At 61.1% G+C, this 19,342-nt stretch overlaps 2 protein-coding genes across 6 annotated transcripts in view; both read right to left on the minus strand.

The window, feature by feature from the left end:
- Positions 1-442: 442 nt before the first annotated feature.
- MAFA (MAF bZIP transcription factor A) lies at positions 443-5,082 on the minus strand. Its single transcript, XM_080579041.1, has 2 exons — positions 3,527-5,082; positions 443-2,031 (listed from the first exon to the last, which is right to left on the minus strand). The coding sequence occupies exons 1-2, from the start codon at positions 4,393-4,395 to the stop codon at positions 1,818-1,820; spliced, it is 1,083 nt and encodes a 360-aa protein (XP_080435167.1). The 5' UTR covers positions 4,396-5,082; the 3' UTR covers positions 443-1,817.
- A 4,843-nt stretch (positions 5,083-9,925) lies between these two features.
- Positions 9,926-19,342, minus strand: part of ZC3H3 (zinc finger CCCH-type containing 3) — a 137,796-nt gene continuing 128,379 nt past the window's right edge. For all 5 annotated transcript variants that reach the window (XM_080579956.1, XM_080579955.1, XM_080579954.1 and 2 more), the window contains 2 exons: positions 12,110-12,193; positions 9,926-12,008 (listed from right to left, as the gene is read on the minus strand). In XM_080579956.1, coding sequence (XP_080436082.1) covers positions 11,977-12,008; positions 12,110-12,193 — 116 coding nt within the window. In that variant the 3' untranslated portion in view covers positions 9,926-11,976. The remainder of the gene's footprint in view (positions 12,009-12,109; positions 12,194-19,342) is intronic.

Consider the following 19,342-nt stretch of genomic DNA (forward strand, 5'->3'; position numbering starts at 1 on the left):
AGCCATGACCCGGCACCCCAAACATCCCAAAATGCCAGTGGGCATTGCCTGGACCCCCTTTCTCCCTAGTGCATGATGCAAGGCGGGGGGGCTCACTCCTTCTGTCCCCAGCAAGGAAATCATTCAGAAAGTAAATTCCCTTTTGGGGATGAACCGCTTTACTTTTTGTTATTTATTTGCCAGCAGCAGCCCTGGCACTGGGGCAGTGCCAGGAACAAGTCGGGATGATGGGGACACTTGGGGTCCCTGCTCCCCGCACCCCAATGCTGCAAAGGGACAGGGGATGAGCAAAGAGGACGGCGACTCTGCACCTAAACGTCCCCAGGGGCTGTCGTGGTCCCCCACGTAGGAGATGGGCTTTGGGACCAGGTCCCCACTGTTGATATAAGGCTCTAACGCCCTGTGACCCTTTCAAGGGCTTTTTCCCCTGCGTAGGGGATTTCCAGGAGGTGCCGAAAGAAAATAAATGGGGGTGGGAGGGGAGCAGGGGTTGTAAAATTAAAATAAATCACAGTAGTGGAAGGAGCGTGGGTCAGGAAAATGCCCCGAGGGTCGGGGATGAAGGGGAGCGGGTGACGCTGCAGTCGCCAAAACAGGCTGCTGGGGCATGTGGGAACGGATCTGCTCCCAAAAACCAAGGAATTGGGAAAAAAACAGGCGTGCTCAGCCCCAAACCACTGCCTGCACTGTGCCGAATGGGCAGGGAAAGGCATCGGGGGCAGGAGCCGCTTGCAGCTGTCCTGGGGTTTGCAGAGCATTGCAGCAGACCCCGGGACAAGACCCTGCGGGGCTGAGCTCCCCCAAAACCAGGACTGGGGCTTGGCAAAACCCCACAGACGCAATGGGGACAGCAGGGAAGGACGGGCAGGAGGAGCAAGGATGGAGCGGGGTGACCGGGGCTGGGGGCCACCCACGTGGCCCCGAGTGCTGCTGCGGTGCAGGGAATCGCTGGCCCCGGACCCCTTCCTCTTCTCCCCAAACTCTCCTTATTTAATCACGGAGAGGACGGCCGGGAACGCTCTCCGAAAACATGCCGAGGAGGGGAGGGTATGGGGGGAACACCGGGAGGAAGAGGTGTTGCAGAGAAATGGGCTGAACCCCACCGGGGAGCCGCCAGCCACCCCCAAAAAAATAGCAAGGGGGAGGAAACGATGCCCCGACGGAAGCCGAGCAGGGCAGCAGGGCTGGCTGCAGAGGTGGGGATGGCAAAAACTTCCCAGGCTCGAAATAAAAATAGGATAAAGGGGGTGGGCAACCCCACAGTCCTCCCCCCAGAGCCTTCAGCCCAGCCCTGGCGCATCAGGCACGGGACCGCGGATCCCTCCGTGTGTCCCAGCTCCCATCCCAAAAACTCAACAAGCCTGACCCAGAGCAGCTGAACTTTTCCCCCCCAAGAAAAATCCTAAAGAAAAAAAAAACTCTGGTCCCAAAAAGCCCGAAGTGGCCAGGGAAAGCAGGACAGAGGGGCCCCAGGGGGGCTGCATCAGCGCCGCGGGGCTTCTCCGCCCCGGGAAGCGGATTTACAAAGGGAGCCAGGAGGAACCTCGCCGCAGCCCGGGGGCAAAAATAAGGGGAAAAAAATAAAAATATACCTATAAAAAGTTCAGAAGTACTTTGGAGCACGGGCTCTGTCGCAAGCGGCCGGGGAAAAGCAGGGAGCGAGCGGCCACGGCCATGCCCGAGCTCTCCAGCAGCGCGGCACGGAGCCGCCGGGAACACACGTCCCCGACCAACCCCGAAACGTTTGCAAAAAATGAAGAAGGAAAAGGGTTTGTTTCTTGTTGTTAGTTTCCCCCCCTCCCTTAATTAAAAAAAACTCAGAAGGGAGCAGCCAAAAGGGGAAATAAAAAAGGAAAAAAATAACATTTATTACCGTTTAAAACCAAGCCAGCGGCTCGCTGTCGGGCAGCCTGGGGTCCAACGGGATCCGCAGCCCCCGGGGCTGGGGCGAAGGTGACTTTTCGGCAGCCGCGGGGATGGAGATCTCCGGGGCGCCCGGGACCCATCGGCCGGGGAAACGAGGGTTCCCGGCTGGAAAAGAGAGGCAGGAAAAGTGAAAAGCAAAAAAGCAAAGCAGGGCAGAGCCGGGGGAACGCGGTCCCCGCTCGCAGGTGACGCCGCCAGCGAGGGGGAACGCGGGGTTCGCCCTCCCCGAGCCCCCCACGCCCCGGGAGGGTTCGCGTCGGTACCGGGCTCAAAGGGGAAAGAGGAAGGAAATCCCAAAAACGAAAGGCGAGGCTGCGGGGGTCCCCGCTTCAGAGAAAAGCCGACCCAGGCTCTAGTTGAATATAAGTTTTTATCTTGATGCAACATCGTTAAAACCGTCACAAATCGAAACAACAGGTCGTTAAAAACGCTTCGCACGATCAGTACCTAAAATGCACCAGGCTCCAAAGCTCGCTTTGTCCACAAAACCCTTGTGTTTTTTTTTTTCCTCCCCCCAAGATTATTTTTTTTTTGTGTGGTTTTTCTTTTTTAAATAAGCAACTTGTTTTTTTTTTTAAAAAAAATCCACTCCTCCGCGCAGGATCGACCCCGCTTTCGCTTCAAGCGCAATTGCACGAATTCTCTTTCTTTTTTCCCCCCCCCCTTCCTTTTTGCGCAAGAAATAATGTGCATTTTCTTTCCTTCCTTCGACGCCGAGGTTAAAATAATATTTCGTTTCCCGAGGGTTAATAAATAAATCTGGTGCATAGTGAGATAGCAGCCAACCGTTTGCAGTCCATATATTACTATATTGCCTTTCAGGTCACCCTAGAATTGTTACCTCTCCCCCCCCCACTATTTTTTTTTTTTATGAGCATAGATAATTTTTAAATCTCTATAAAACAACAGTATTATTTAACCCAATTGATTCCTGTATATAGTGCATTCGGCTTCTTCCCAACATCGTTAAATTAACTCGGATATTATTTGCATGCTATTACATACAAACTTTAAGACTCGTGTTTTTTTTTTTTTAAAGGATTTTTGCTGTGTTTTTTTTTTTTTCTCTCCCCGTAAATCACCAAGCAAAATATAGGCTCAGAAGAAAAAAAAAAAAAGGCAGAAAACTAACTAATTTCTACATATGTACAGGGGTGAATAAGTTAAGGGGGGGGGGGGGGGGGGGGCTCGGGTTCGCCGGCCGGGAGGGCGGCGCGGGGTGCGGGCAGGGCGCAGCGCTGCCGGGGCTCCCCCCCCGGGCAGATCCGTGGGGGCACCCCGAAAATGATGATAGTTTTGGGGAGGTCGGGGGGGGTGTTAAGCACGCAGGGCTGAAGGGGGGGTGGGAAAGAAGCCACCGGGCTGGCGCTGGCGCTGCCGGGGGGCGCGCCCTACACGTCCCGCATGCAGGCTGCTCCAGGTCCGCCGCCCCCCCCCCGGCAAAGGGAGGAGGGGGGGGCTCCCTTTCCAGCGCCCCCTCCCCGTATTTCCGAAAGCAAACTAGGCTTTCGGTTCAAGCCGAGCTGGGGGATCGGGGGATGCTCCCCAAAAGCCCCAACCCCCCCCCCCCCCCCTTTCTCCCCAAGGGGCCGGGGCTCACATGAAGAAGTCGGCGGCTGCTTTGGGGGCGGCTGCCGGGGAGGGCTCCCGGGGGAAGCCCCGGGCCGCCAGCTTCTCGTACTTCTCTTTGTACAGATCCCTCTCCTTGGCCAGGCGGGCCACCTCCTGCTTGAGCTGCTCCACCTGGCCCTGGAGCTGGCACTTCTCGTTCTCCAGGATGTGCCGCTGCTGGACCCGCTTGTAGCGGCAGGACTGAGCGTAGCCGCGGTTCTTCAAGGTCCTCCTCTTCTGCTTGAGGCGGATCACCTCCTCCTTGCTGAAGCCCCGCAGCTGCCGGTTGAGCTCCCGCACCGACATGCTCACCAGCTGGTCGTCGGAGAAGCGCTCCTCCAGGCGCAGGTGGTGGTGGTGGTGGTGGTGGTGATGGTGGTGGTGGTGGGACGAGGCCGGGGGCAGCTCCTCGCCGCCGAAAGCCGGGGGCCGGAAAGCCTCGTAGGCCTGCGGCGGGTGGTGGTGGTGGTGCTGGTGGTGGTGCGGGGCGCCGATCAGCGCCTCCACCGCGTCCTCCGGCGTCAGGTTGAGAGCCTCGGGGTTCAGGTGGTGCTGGTAGCCCGACATCCAGTAGAGCTCCTCCAGCTGCGGCTTGGAGCCCAGGGAGGCCGCCGGGGGTCCGGCGGCGGGTTGCCCCCCGGGGCTAGGGGCGCAGAAGCTGGGCGACGAAGGCACGGAGGAGCACGGGGTGCTGAGCGGCGTGGAGGACAGCGAGCCGGCGGGCAGGCGGTGGCACAGCCTCTCGGCCTCCGCCGGCTCCTTCTTCACCTCGAACTTCATCAGGTCGAAGTCGTTGACGTACTCGATGGCGAGGGGGCTGGTGGGCAGCTCGCCGCTCATGGCCAGCTCCGAGGCCATCTCAAGTCCATGGAGGGAGGCCGAAGGGCGCTGCTGTCCTCCTCCTCCTCGTCCTCCTCCTCCTCCTCCCCCCCGTGGCACCGCCGCTCGGAGCGGGGCTTGGCGGCGAGGCCGGCCTCCCTCCGACGGGGGGGGGGGGAAGCCTCCGGCGAGGCTGGGGCTCCGGAGGTGGGGACGGAGAGAAGGGAGCCCCCCGGCGAGGCTGGGCTCCGCCGGCAGCCCCCGAGACGAGGACGGGCAGGCAGCCTCCGGTCGAGGCCGGCCTCCGGGACTCCTCGGGGCTCCTCCGAGGGTTTCAGCCGGGCTCCGGCAGCCCCCGCCGGGGCTCTTCGTCCTCCGCCGGACGCCTCCGAGGTCGCCGCTCCGGGAACCTCCGCCGAGGCTGGGCTGCTGCTGCCTTCAGCCGGCCTCCGGGAGCCGCTTCCGACGGCTCTGCGCTCCTCCTCCTCCTCCTCCTCCTCCGGAGCCTCGCCTCCGGGGGGGGGGGTCCCCTGTTAACGGGAGCCCCGGCGGCGCGGGACCGGCCGCTCTCCAGCCCGGCCCCAGCCGCTGCCTCCGGCCGGAGCCCAATGGCGAGGAGCTGGCAGGGCCCTGCCCGCCCCTTCCTGCGGCCCCTGGCACCTGCCCCGGCCCCACCCCCGGGCTGCTGCGAGCCTTCCTCTGCCCCCTCCTCCTCCTCCTCCTCCTCCTCCTCCTCCTCCTCCCCCCCCCCCTCCCCGCCCCGGGGCGCGCTCCCGGGGCCGCCCCCCCGGTGCTCGGCGCTGCCACTGCCGGGCGCGGAATGGAGCCGCCGCCTTATATAGGGGGAGAACGGCCGGGGAACGCCCCCCGGGGCGTGGCCTGAGCGCCCCTCCGCCAATCAGCAAGGCGGCCTCGCGGGTTCATTAGCATATCCCCATGGCAACTCCCCCCCCCCGGGCCGGCTGTCAATCACGGCGGGGAGAGGGCTCGGCGGTGCCCCCGGGGGGGGGGGGGGGGGGGGGGAATTGGGGGGACCCCCCCCGGAGACCCTCTTGGGGACCCCCCCCCGGGACCCCCCCCGGTCCCACCACGGGGCCGCAGCCCCGCAGCTCCGTGAGAACAGCGAGAATCAGATCGCTGCAGAAAGAAACCGCTCCCTCCTCCGAAAGGGACCGAGAAGCCCCAAAATCGGGTTTATTCACCCCAAATCACGCGTCCGCCTCCGGGACGCCCCCCCCCCTGCACGGCCACCACCCTCCCGCCCCATCCCATCCCATCCCGGTGGGCACCAGGCCCCAAAGCAGGGCGCAGCCCCTTCCCCACCCCGCTTCTCCCAGCACCCTTCCCGTGGCACCCTCACAATCCCTTTTTTTGATTCTTTTCACCTATTTTCTCAGCCCTTCCTGCCAACCCTCGGTGCCCGGGGACCACCGGCAGCTGCTGGAGGCGACCCCGGTGCCTGCGTGCCCCCCCAGCGGGTGCCGGACCCATTTTTGGGGGCCTCGTCACGGGTGGGAATTTAGCACGAGGCAGCTCGGGGCCATCGAGTTGGGGGGGGGGGGGAAATGGTAAAATCCAGGTGAAACGCACCAAAAACGCAGCTCCGAGGCGGGACGTCGCCTTTGGGTAGGGCGACGCGGGGAAGGGACAGCGTGGGTTATGGGATCCCCCCCTTTGGGGTACTGGGGTGCCGGGGTGCTGGGGTGCTAGGGTGCTGGGGTGCTGGGGTAACGGGGTACTGGGGTGCTGGGGTACTGGGGTACTGGGGTGCTGGGGTGCTGGGGTACTGGGGTGCTGGGGTGCTGGGGTGCTGGGGTACTGGAGTGCCGGGGTGCTGGGGTACTGGGGTGCTGGGGTGCCAGGGTGCTGGGGTGCTGGGGTACTGGGGTACTGGGGTGCTGGGGTGCTGGGGTACTGGGGTGCTGGGGTGCCAGGGTACTGGGGTGCCAGGGTACTGGGGTGCCAGGGTGCTGGGGTGCCGGGGTGCCGGGGTGCTGGGGTGCCAGGGTACTGGGGTGCCAGGGTACTGGGGTGCCGGGGTGCTGGGGTGCTGGAGTACTGGGGTGCCGGGGTGCTGGGGTGCCAGGGTACTGGGGTGCCGGGGTGCTGGGGTGCTGGAGTACTGGGGTGCCGGGGTGCCGGGGTGCTGGGGTGCCGGGGTGCTGGGGTACTGGGGTACTGGGGTGCTGGGGTGCTGGGCTGCTGGGGTGCCGGGGTGCTGGGGTACTGGGGTACTGGGGTGCCGGGGTGCTGGGGTGCCGGGGTGCTGGGGTGCTGGAGTACTGGGGTGCCGGGGTGCCGGGGTGCTGGGGTGCTGGGGTACTGGGGTGCTGGGGTGCTGGGGTAATGGGGTGCCGGGGTGCCAGGGTGCTGGGGTACTGGGGTACTGGGGTGCTGGGGTACTGGGGTACTGGGGTGCCGGGGTGCTGGGGTGCCGGGGTGCTGGGGTGCTGGAGTACTGGGGTGCCGGGGTGCCGGGGTGCTGGGGTGCTGGGGTACTGGGGTGCTGGGGTGCTGGGGTAACGGGGTGCCGGGGTGCCGGGGTGCTGGGGTACTGGGGTGCTGGGGTGCCGGGGTACTGGGGTGCTAGGGTGCCGGGGTGCTGGGGTGCTGGGGTACTGGGGTGCTGGGGTGCTGGGGTGCTGGGGTGCCGGGGTGCTGGGGTGCTGGGGTGCTGGGGTGCCGGGGTGCTGGGGTGCTGGGGTGCCGGGGTACTGGGGTGCTGGGGTGCCGGGGTGCTGGGGTGCTGGGGTGCTGGGGTACTGGGGTGCCGGGGTGCTGGGGTGCCGGGGTGCCGAGCACCCTGCGGGCCGTGGTCCTGGTCCGGATGCGGCCCCGAGGCTCCGAGCCCTGCCACCTCGTGGCTGCCGAGGCCGCAGCACGGAGGGACGCGGCCGGGAGGCGAAGCAGGAGCGAGGTTGGGGAGCAGCGGGGCGAGGGACGGGGGCTGGAGGCTTTGGGGTCAGGGCGGCGACGGGCGCTGGGGGGGGGGGGGGGGGATGGGGGTCTCCGGGGCTCCCCACAGCCAGGGGGCCGGGGGGAGCTGAGGAGCGGGGCCGCCAGCACCCAACCACCCCAGGCTGACCCCAAGGCTCCGTCCCGTGGGGGCCCCGCCACCCTCGCGCACCCAGCACCCTGCTGGGTCCCCTTCGGGACGGGGCCCTTCCCGGGGACAATTTGCCCGGTTAGAAGTAGGGACAGTTTTGGGTTGTATTCATACAAAAAGGGGTTTTTCTTTTTTTTTCTCTTTTTTTCTTTATTTTATTTTTTTCTTTATTTTTTCTTTATTTTTTTCTTTATTTTATTTTTTCTTTATTTTATTTTTTCTTTATTTTTTCTTTATTTTTTTCTTTATTTTATTTTTTTCTTTATTTTTTCTTTATTTTTTCCTTTATTTTATTTTTTTTCTTTTTTTTTTCTTTATTTTTTTTTCCAGGGAAAGGGAGAGGGAAGAAGGATAAAAACCCTCTATCCCACCCCACCGAGGATAATATCGGGGCCGTTTTTATTTCACCAGCTCCATCCGGAGGGGCTGGGTGCTTTTCGTCCCCTTCCCCATCCTCCTTCTATCAAAATCAAACAGAGGCGGGGGGGGGGGTGGAGGTTTCGTGTCCCCCCCCCGGGGGGGCACGGTTACAGGCAGAGGTGAGGCTGGAGAGGGAAAATCTGGGAGAAAACCTGAATCAAACCGAGCCAGGGAGTACAAAAATATATATTATATATATACTTATGTAAGTATATAAATGTATATATATTTTTATATATATATATATACATAATATATAATAGATATAAGTATATAAATATGTATATATATATTTGTGAGTTGATTTTAACCACATTTTCTCCATTTTTCAGCAAAAAAGAAATTAAAACACCGTTCCTCCAGCTTGGAAAATGCGGGGAAAGAAACCACGTGCGTCTCCCCTCTACCTTCCGCTCCTAAAAAGGGAAAAAACGCCCCCCCCCAAAAAAAAAAAAAATTATGAGCATATTTAACAACACAGCCGTGACCCCAAAGGCAGTGCCTGCAGGACGCGGGGACCCCGCGGGTGCCCCCTCCCCGCTGCCTTGCCACCGTCGCCCCGGGGCACCCTTGGGACACCTTCGGGGCACCCGGGATTTTGGGCTCCCTTCCCGCAGAGGGCCCCGATCCGCGCTAGCAGCAGCCGCCCACGGTGGCCGAGAGCCACGAAGGGATTCGGGCCGGGCCGGGCTCCAAGCGGGGCCCTCGCTTGCCCCCCCCCCCCCCGCCCCATGCCCCCCAGGGGTATTTTTAGCGGGGTGTCCGGGTACAGTGGCTCGGCCGGGGCCCCGCGGCATGTCCCCGTCCCCGTCCCTCCCCGCCACGCCGAGCGCCTCGGTCACCTAAGTTTACTCGGGGGCGGTCGGGTGACATAACGGGGTTGGAGGCCGCGGGATGGCGGCGGGGTGGCGTCACCCCGTGCTTTTAGAGCGGGCGGCTCGGGCGACGCTTTAACCCTTGGAGAGGGGGCCGGGCGCCTCGGTCCCCTACGGGTGCTGCCTCAGTTTCCCCGTCCAGGTGTGAAACCGGGGGTGGGGGGGGGGTGGCTGGTGGCCCCGGGTGGCCATCGTGGGGACAATGAGGTGGCCGACCCCGTCGGGGCAAGGGAGGGTGGCCGCCCTGCCTCGCCGTAGGGCCGGTGGCACCGTCTCGGTGGCCGTCCCCTCGCACGGATCCGACCCCGAGGGAGGATTAGGAATCATCCCCGAGTGACAATTTTTGTCCCGGGGGACACAAAACTACCCAGAGCCGTGGCCCCCCACCCAGGACGGGACGGGAGGGCTGGGGACGGCCACCCCGATGACGGGCAGAAAAGCGCTGCTCCCCCGGCACCTGCTTCCCCGGCAGGGGACCAAGAGCTGTGCCAGCAGCCCTGGCCCGCACGGGGAGGGATTTCCAGGAAATGTTTACGGTGTGCCCTGCAGAAACACTGCCCCGTGTGCGTGTGCGTGTCCCCCTCCCGGGGTCCCCCCCCCCCGCTGCCAAGGCGCCGCCGTCCCCTGGGACTTGTCCCCCGCTGGGGGGGCTCGCGCAGCCCCTGCCCACCGCGGCGGCAGCCCTGGCTTCGCAGGGAGGACGGACGAAGCCACCCCGTGCCCATCACCGAGCCATCGGGGCTGCTGGGGGGGGGGAGCGAATTATTCCGGCGCGAGGCCCTTAATCCTCGTTAGCCTGCTCGGTGACGGGGCTGCAGCCTCGTGGCCCCGGGCTGGGGTCGGTACCGGAGCCGCCAAAGCTCCTTGGCCGCTGTCACCCCGCGCTGGCCACCCCGAAGACTTCGCCGTCGACCTCCAGGGTGATTTTGGGTGAATTTAGGTTTTTGACTCGACACCGCAAAGCATCACTGGGCACCGTGTGAAGAAATAGAGGTTTTTTTTGGGGGGGGGAAAGTTATAAAACATCTTTCCCTGGCCAACCCCCCCCCGGAGTTTTTTTTCAGCCAATTTAAAACCCGAACGCGTCCTCCGGGGAACGAGGTGGGAGATTCGTGCCCGTTCCCCCCCCCCGCCACAAGACTCCGCGTCGCTGAAAGACGAGCGATGCTTTCCAGGCAGGAACTCCTTTATTTAAATATCAAAACGCACAGGTTAATAAAAGACATGTGGTAACAACGCGGGGGGGGGACGGGATGATGTCGTATTCATTAAAAACAGCTCGGGGCGAGGAGAGCTCTGTACACACGCCGTGCGCTGCCCGCCGCACCAGAGGGGGACACACACACCGGGGGGATGTTGGGGACACGGCCACCCCCAGCTCGCCTCCACGTGGCATTAAACCCCCCGGTTGCCCACAGGGAGGAGCCCAGGGAGGTGACAGGCATTAATTAATAGCGCCCTTGGTGGCCTGCCATGCCCCGCGTCACCCGAGCCATGCGCCAGGCACTTGGGGCGAAACACGACCCGGGGGGGGGCTCTGCCTGCCATAAATCCCGTGACCCCGCGAGGAAGCAGGCAGGCCGCGGATGGGGTGACAACAACCCCCGGTCCGTGGGGTGCACGCACCCAGCTCGCCAAGGGATGTGAACCCCCCTCCTGGGGCCGTGGAGGGGGTGAAAACGCAGCCGCCAGCCTCGCCGGAGCCGCGGTTGCAGCTGAGCCCGCTGCGGCGCAGCGGCTTCGTCACCCACGCCACGGCCAAGCACAGCTGGGTGCCAGCTCCCCGGGGGACACCGAGCATCCCCGCTCGGCCTCAGCGCTCACCCCTGCGCCCGCTGAAGCCGGCTCCGGGTTGGAAACGCCAAGGGGGGGTGGCCCCTGGGTGTAACGAAAGCGGCCGAGCTCTGCCAGCGGCGGGGTGAAGGGTGCTGCGCACGTCGGGAGCGAGCAGAACGGGTTCGCAGCACAAACGTCGGCACGTGCAGGCAGAGCCAGGAAATTTTCCCCGCGGGGCGCGCGGCCCTGCCTTGTGCAACACCGCCGCCTCTTCCCCGAAGGGCTCCTCGATGGAGCTTGCCCCAAGGGGCTGCTATTTAGGGACAGCGGATGGGCAAACCCTGCCTCCCCGTCCTCAAAATCGCATCCGAGAGGGGGAGAGCAGCACCCGCCACCCCCGAAACCAAACTGAATTTGGGGTTGAAATCGAATCCACGGATGCGGAACACCCACAGCGCTGGCAGCTCTGCGGGGCCAGCAGCAAGCGGCCAGGAGGCGCTGAGATTTGCACAGCTCATCACACCGATCGTGGCTGGTGCGGAGGAGCAGCAAGGGCCGGGAGGAACAGAGACACAGCGGGTGAGAGCTGCTTCAGGGTGATGCAAAAAGGGCGCCGAGGCTGCTGCCGTGAGACATTAGACCCATACCGCAGCAGGGGCAACAGCTGAACATTTAGGATGCGCCCACGACACGCGGAGCAGCTGCAGTACCGGGGTTATTTCCTACCAGCCTGGAGGCTGCTTTGCTCCCGTCCGCATTCCCGAAGACCCCGAACGAGCTGGTTTGGGTCTTCCAAAAGAGCAAAACCCCGCTGGGACGGGGGGAGAGCCGGGCGAATTGGCCCGCGGCGATGGCCTGAGCTCGGCGCTGCTGCTGGCACACGCTGCCGCCAGCGCTCGGCCTGGCACGTGGCTCCGCTCCAAGCGCTCCTAAAGAGAAAGGACGGAGCAGGACGGATGCAGGCGGGCTCTCGGCATGGGAAAGCCGAGCCACGCGGGGGGCTTTACGCCCTGCTACATCCCACCACGATGACTTGCGACCGCCGGGCTCGTCGTCCCAAACTGAGCCGCTGACCTGGAGGCGGGCCCGTGGCCGTGGATGACCGCAGGGTGCTCGAGTCCCGCATCCGAGCAGCGCCCGCGCGCTCAGCTCAACGTCTCCGCTCTTCAGCCTTCCCCCGGGGAGCCTTAAATAAACCACCTTAAAAGAGAATTTATTGGCAAAATGAAAAAAAAAGAAACTTCAACAAAACCACCTCCCTGAGCGACGCGGACTGGGCGCTGCTCCTCCGCGCCGCTGCCAGGCTCCCTGGTGAAACCACATCCCAAAACTCAACGCAAGAAGGGGGTTGCCACGTCCCGGCACGGGGTCCTGAGGTAGGCGCCAGGCGATGCCGCCCGGCTTGGCTTTTCCTGAGCTGGTCGGCTGCCGAGGGGACACTGCTCACAGCCGGGGCTTGATCTGCAGCCGTTTGCCTGGAAGGAGGAAAGGAAAAAAAGGGTGGCACATGTCCCGCGGCGCCCTGGCTTCGTGCTCCACCTCCGGAGGTGGGGGGGACAGCGGGGACAAGTCTCACCTCTGCCGCCGCCCTCCTCCTGAGCGGCGTTTTCGGAGTCCCGCGAGGCCGCCCGCGACGAGGTCCTTTTCCACGTGGTGCCACCTGGGAGAGGAAAGGGACAAATTGGGAGAACGCCGTCGACCTCTCCTCCCTCGAAGGTGACCGCGCGCAGCCGAAATTGGCTCCAGCGAGGACTTTCCGCGGGCACGGCTCCGTGCCGGGCGCTGCTCCACCGCTGCCCCGCCGGCCCACCCCCGAGGACACGGGTGTCCCCCCCGCCTGGTTGTGCTCCCCCCCACCCCAAAATGTCCCCGGCCTCTCAGTGCAGAGTCGTCCCCCTTCCCCGGGGGAAGGTCTCCGTGACAGACGTCCCCTTTTGTGGTGGCTGGGCTGGAGCTTGCTGCTTCCCCAAACCCCTCTGAGCATCCTCAGCCCCCCCCCTCCGCAAGAGGCACGGGATGAGGGTGCGCACCGGTCCCTTCCCATCACAGAACACTGAATTGGTTGCAAAATCCCCGAGTTACAGGGAAAAAAAGAGGCTAAATCTTCAAACTGCAGCGTGAGGTGGGCGTCACAACCTGCCCAGGACGCCAAGATTTTTGGGGGGGGGGACACGAAAGCTCAGCCACCCCGAGCATCCCCGCCAGGTGCTCCGGGCGAGGACTTTTTGCCGTTTCAGAGCCGGGTGGAGGTGGAGAAGGCGAGGCTTCCTCCCCGGGGGATTTACGCCGCCGGCAAGCTCAGCTTGGGTTTTAACGGGGACTTTCCGCTCTCGGGTTCCAGCTGCTGCCCTGCTCCCAAAGGGAGTCCCCCGGTGCTGGGTCCCCCCCACCGCCGTTTCCCATCCGGCCCTTGGAAAAGCAGGGGAAGGAACCTCTTTTTGGGTGCCTGCCAGATGTGAGGAACGGCTGGAAGCGAAGCAGCAACAAGGGACGGGAACGGAGGAACGCAAACCCTGCCTCCCCGTGCCCGCTGCGCCTAAAAGGGTCCCAGATGCCCCCGTAAAGCCCGAACTCCACCAAGCTCCTCTCACCCCGTGGACCACGGTGGATGGCACCAAGTCCTCCTCACCTTTCCACCACGATGCTGAGCGTTCCTTTCGGCCGAGCTGCTCCCATTTTGCCTCCCTGCGGAGCTCACGGAGGTGGTTACGGGGTCCCACCCGCCGGCCACAACTTCCCCACGGGGAGGCAGAAGCGTGGCGGCCACGTGGGCGAGGAGAAGACCCCGAAATGAACACGGGAAGGAAAAGGGGCGCGTTTCTCAGCAAAAGGGACCTACAGGTTGGCGAGCAGCGAGGTCTGCTCAGAAAAGTCCCTTTTCATTTGGGATTTCAGGAGGAGAGCAGTGAGGAGATGGAGAGAACCCAGCCCAAACCTCACCCAGACGTTCTGGTCATAGACTGGAGAACGAGCAGCACACAACCGGCTCTGGTTTGACCCCTGTTCATCTCTTTGGTCATCCAAGGCACCCTCGTTGCAGAAATCCTACAAAAGGGGTGTCCCCGAGCCAACCCTAGCACCGGGGAGCCCACGAGCACCATGTCCCCTCCGCGGGGAAGCGTCAGGTCACGTCGGCGAGCTCTTCTTCCCTTCTAAACTCGGGTAAACAAACTTGCCGGGAGTCTACGGCGCCGTGGCAGTGATACATAGCTCGGGAGCTAATTTATGTAAAATAAAGAGGGCTCATTTAGCACCTTTCCACCCTTAATATAACACCCATACATCAGAGGGCTGCAGAGCAGCCACGACGGCCGCGGCTATCAGTCACCCTAATGCGGTTCGAGGAGCGGCGACGCGAGCCACCCGCACCCCGCCGAGCCTCCCAGGGCTCTCCTGATTTTCCAGGCGACCCCCCGGCATCCCCAAAATTGGGGCCATCAGAGCCATCGCGGCACGATAACCCTGCGGGGTACGGCAGTGGAGGAGCGGGGACGCTGCCCAACCAGCCCGATAGGGGACCACCGGCGTCTCCCCATCGCTGCCCCGCGAGGATTGCAGCCCCAGTCCAAGGGGAACCCTACAAATGGCTCAATTCCCCCGGAGGAGCCCGAAGAAACTTCATTAGCTCGTCTCCGTGCAAGCGGCACGAGAGCCCACGCCCTGCAATTCAAAGCAAATATTATTACGGAAGGAGAAATATAGATTTCTTTGGGGGGAGAGGAAAAAAAAGAAGAAACAAACACGAAGCTGATTTCTGCATCGACCGCAATTAACTCCCTGACTCCTGCACGGGGCCGAGCTCTGATTTTAAACGTATTCCTCCAAAAAAATCACCCCGAGGGTGGAAAGACGAGGCGGCAGTAAGGAATCGAAACCACGGTGGGTTGTAAAAAGAGCGGCCAGGCGAACCAGGGCCGGCTTTTCTCACCTCTGACTGCGGGCAGAGGGGACGCTGCTCGTGGAAAGGGGCCGGGGGGACCTCGCCACGCCGCCGGCCCCGCGAACCCAACTCCATTTTCTGCCTCTGCGCACGGCGGATCCTGCAAATGGCGCGATCAATCTCGGGGCGCATCTCGCGCGCCTTCCGCTCCCTCCCTCCCTCCCTCCCTCCGCGTTTCGGGAGCGACACAATCCATCTTCCAGGAACCCAGGTATATCATTTCTAGTTAGCGAAAGCCGGGCCAAGAAGCCCCTTTTTCATTACGATGATTGAACTGCTCCCGAGGAGAGGCGCGGGGCTGGATCACGAGCCCTCCGCGCGGAGCCGAGCCGCTTTTGCTGAGCTTGTCAGCCTCGCCGGAGAATTAGGACTTCCAGCGCTCTTACTTCTGATGAAAATCAACATTTATTTTGCCTAAGCCTAAGAAGGTGTCAGGCAGACGGAGAAACTTGCCACTCTTCGCCGGGAGAAGGGAGTGAAAGGAGGAAATCTAATAGAAATATATTATCAAGTCCGAGGAGTGGACACGGCAGTAAATCACGCTTCAGGTGGCACCATTATATTTTTCAATAAAACCCGGCCTTCCCCCAGACGCATCCTCGCCGAGCGGCTCCAGCTGCACCCAGCAAGTGAAAACAAAATCCGCTTCGGCCAGATGCCGAGGAAAGGGGGAGAAGGGACGGGGGAATTTTAGGGGATTTAAAGGGACGCTGCCAGCGGGGAATCCCCCGGGATGGGGGACAAAAGGAGGCGGCTTTGCTCCCTGTCCCCAAATCCCCTCCCTGACCACTGCTGGGTGTTGAAAAATGCTTTTTTTTTTTCCCCCCGATTTGTGAGGCTGGGAGATGGGGCACGGAGACAGCTTGGGGAAAAGGATGGTGGCAAGAGGTGTCCTGCATCCACGGGGACCGCGCAGCCCGTGGAAGGCGCCCAAATCCCGAAGCGACGGGATGCGGGGAAGATGGAGAGCGTGGAAAAAGCTCGCCAGCAGTTTCCCAAATCCCTCCATCAAAGCCTCGCCAGAAAGCTGGCTCTTAGAGGGATGCCTTCTCTCAAAGACCAGGCTAACGAGAGGACTGCAATTAGCAGAAGAGCCGCGCTTTGTCAGCCGCCCAGATACTCAGACGGGAGCAGCGGGGAGGGAAGGGGATGCTCGGGGCGCCGCGGCGCATCCCGGCACCTCCCTGGCCACGCACGGCCCAGGTGGAGAAATCCCTGCTCTTCTCCACCAAATCCCGCATGCATTTTTTTCCCCCATCCAGGATAAATATCCTTTTTCTGCTCCCCGGAGGCTTGAGGGGAGCCCGGAGGTTGAAGCTGCCTTCGGAGCAGCCTTCCCTGCCGCTGAGTCAGCTCCGGAGGAACTTCGGCTGAGGGAGGCCGTTTTTTCGCAAAGCCCAAGGACAAAAGCAGGGACAGAAAGGCCGGCAGCAAGGGCTAAGCCCCAGAATTTCCAAGAAACCTTTTTTCAGATGGAAAAAAGCAGCTTGCTGGGGGGCTTTGCTGGTTTCCGGGGGGGGGGCGTCGGCAGCGCTCTCCAACTTTCTCCGCTCCTCCTCGCTTTTTTTTCTTTCGCTAGAAGAAGGTGCCTGGGCCGGAGGGGGCCCTCGCCTGCCACCCGATATCAAGTTTTTATCCTGAAAGACAACACCAGGGCTGCCTCCCAGCCCGTACAAGATACACGGAGAGATTTCCCGTGCCTCCATGTGCAGCAAAAGTGTGCAGGAGGGAATAAATTATTGCGCTGGAGCAGGAGCACTTCACATAGAGAGATGCTGCTGGAGATGCACCAGAAAAACCAGCAGCATTTCGGTGCAGAGAGCAGGCTGAGACCCCAAATCCTCCCTCCCCAAGGGGACCCCAGCAATGAAACGCAAAGCTTGCGAACCAGACACGAGCTACAGCAGTGCTGGAGGAGTTTTGGCAGGTCACGGGCTCCACAACGATGCGTAATCATCTGGTGGTTTGGGTATGGTCAGGTATGGTGAACACCTGCCCTTTCCTGCCAAGCTGAAGGAGATGGGGTTTCATCATCCCATCATCATCAAGGGTTCTTCCACCTCCAGCTTTCAGGTCATTAAATAATTCGGGGGGGGGGGGGGGTGGGGGATGACAGGGCTGTCGAGTGGCAGCAGCCTGAACGAGAAGGGTCTTCGGAAGTCCTAAGGAAAGTCTGAAAGCCCTGGTCTCCAGGCCCTCCATCCCACGAGGACGAGACCCTAAAAAAACGGGTAGAAAATTAATATGGAAGGAGCGGATTTCAGTCCCGGAAAAGGAGCGAGACTTGGCAGGTCTGAGCCTCGCCTGCCAATCGATAAGGAAAGAGGATTGGAAACGTGCAGGCAGCAAGGTGCGGGCAGGGAGTGAATCAGAAAGGGTTTTTTTCAAGTGTGGGATGAGAAAGGACGATTCTGATTCAGACGGAGAGCCCAATTAGAAAAAAGTCGCAGCGCTCATCAGCTTTACTGGAAGTTTCAGATAAATTGGCCGATTTGCAAGAAGGGAATTAAATAAACATCAGTGAAGTTTCTTACTCTCGGACCTTCCGTCTCGGCTGCGTGTCCAGGCTGGGAGCATCCAGGACCAGGAGACGGACGCCTGAAACCGGAACCCAGATAAAACAGGATGGATGAGAACAACCCAAGGCTCCCCCGCTGCGGGGACCACCCTCAAACAGCCCCAAAACCCTCAGTGGTTTTGGGTCCCCAATCCCAGCATCTGCTGGCTCGGGAAGAGGAGATGTGATTGCTAACGACCCGAGCAGAGCCGGCACGTTACCGGGAAAGCAATCAGCCCTTGCCCTGCTCGAGGGACGGCTGCAGCTCGCTACCCGCAGCTCGATCCATTTGGCATGAGAAAAGCAATTAGGTTAGAGGTTTGTTAATTCAGTTACGGAAGAGTTTTGATGCTCTCTAATTAAACTGCATGCACGACGGGGCGTGCGTCGGCCCGGGGCTGGCGAGGGCCAGATGAGGAGCAGGGCACGCACAGCAGCATCGCGCCGCCACCGGCCGGGCACGCCGCTCACCGTCACGGGGAAGATCTGCTAAGTGCCAGGAGAAGATCCGGGAAGGTCCTACCAAGGTCTGAGCTGCCCCTGAGCCTTGCTGGATGATAACCACGAGACGAGCGGCAGCAGGAAGGAAGATGGGTTCTCCTGCTCGTGGTCAGCTCGCCATCCGAACCTTGTTACGTTATCCCACCAGAGCAGAAGACCCCAGAGAAAGGAGGTGATGGGCAGGTCGATTTAAGAACAAGGTCAATCAAGCATGTTCCTAATTCCCTCTTCCTCTCCCTGCAGCCCCAGGCTCGCTGTCTGTCGCAGACCGGTGGCATCTTGGCGGAGACTGAGCCTGCTGCGGCTCCTGGCCCACACCTCGCGTTGGATGGGATCCTTCTCACGTTGAAGCCAGCGAGAAAACTCCCCTCCGTTACACCTCCCTTCCCTCCTCCTCCTCTCCGTGTGCCTTCCAGCATCTGCTCCAGCAGATCTTCACCACAGGGACCCACGGGGCACCCGGCGCCGCGCCGCAACCCCTCCGGCGAGCTGATGGCACGCGGCATGCCGAGCACGGCTGCCCCCCGAAATATGGAGGAGATGGCAGGTTCAGCCATTCCATGGGGCCAACACCTTTCCTCGGCTCTCCATCGGTCTCCTCACTTCTCCCAGACTGGTGGATGACCCAGCCAGGTGCATGCTTCAGTGGCCCCGAGGTGTCCTGAGCCACCTCACCGTCCTCTATCCCATGTCCCCTATTAGATGATCCACTGGTTTGAGTTTCTCGTTGAGTTTCTTGCCCCTACATGAGCATGGAGCAAGCGGGGGTAGAGCAAAGATTTGGGGAGTTATTGCCACATTTTGGGTGATGCCCCAAGACCATCAGGCAGGTTCCTCAGACGTTAGGAGCCCCAGGAAAGAGCTTCTCCAGCATCTGGACCAGGTTTTGGGGAATACAGGTCCATGCAGTAGTTGAGTCTCTGGAGAGGACCGACAACAGTTGGCCATAACATCAGAGGGGAGACCCACCAGGAGCCAATCCTGCTCGGAAACGGGGTGCTGGTGATGCAAGGAGCTCGGAGGAGGGGTAGATAGAGGAGGAGCAGGAAGTGGCAAGACCGTGGGACAGAGAAGCTTGCCCATGTTAGATAGCAGAAGACAGAGCCCGTTTTGGGAGGTGATCCCACCCAAAGAGGCCACGGAGGTGTCCCCAAACCAATGAAGAAGCAACAGAAGCAGACCAGATGTATGGCCACTGCCTCATCACTTCCCTACGGCCAAGGTCCTTCCAAAAAGGGGCAGTGACCCCCACGAGGAGAGCCAAGAGCTCTGCGCCACCACCAGCCAGGACTCAGATCCCCAGAGAAATCCTGGAGGCAACTGGGATGGAAGAGAGAGAATTGGTTGTTGGGTTTTTTTTTGTTGTATTTTTTTTTGGCCAAAGAATTGGTTGTTTGTGGGTTTTTTTTGGCAGAAGAAGAGCAGATTAATGGGTAATTGCGGTCTTCAACTACCTGTCCTCAATAATTGCTGTCTTCGGTTACCTAAAGGTAGTTGCAGATGGAGCCAGAACCTCGGTGGAGGTTCCCAAGGAAAAATGGATTGATATAAGCAACGGCATAAAATTTGTTTCCCTAGATAAACAAAAGGCTTCGGCTTTATCATGAAGAAGTCCAAGTTCAGCGCTAAGGTGTGCAATAAATGTTTCGTTAGCGGTGCTTTTCGGGGTTTTGCTGGCACAGTAAAAATCTCTTTGATATCTACATAGCGCACCTGGAGCCCTCAGGGTACCCAGTACAGAAAGACGGGGACGTAGTGGAGCAAGCGGAAGCCACCAAGATGGTTGGGGCTGGACCACGAGGAGATGCTTG

The sequence above is a fragment of the Anser brachyrhynchus genome (assembly GCF_964034855.1).
Source record: "Anser brachyrhynchus genome assembly, chromosome: 2".
Lineage (NCBI taxonomy): Eukaryota > Metazoa > Chordata > Aves > Anseriformes > Anatidae > Anser > Anser brachyrhynchus.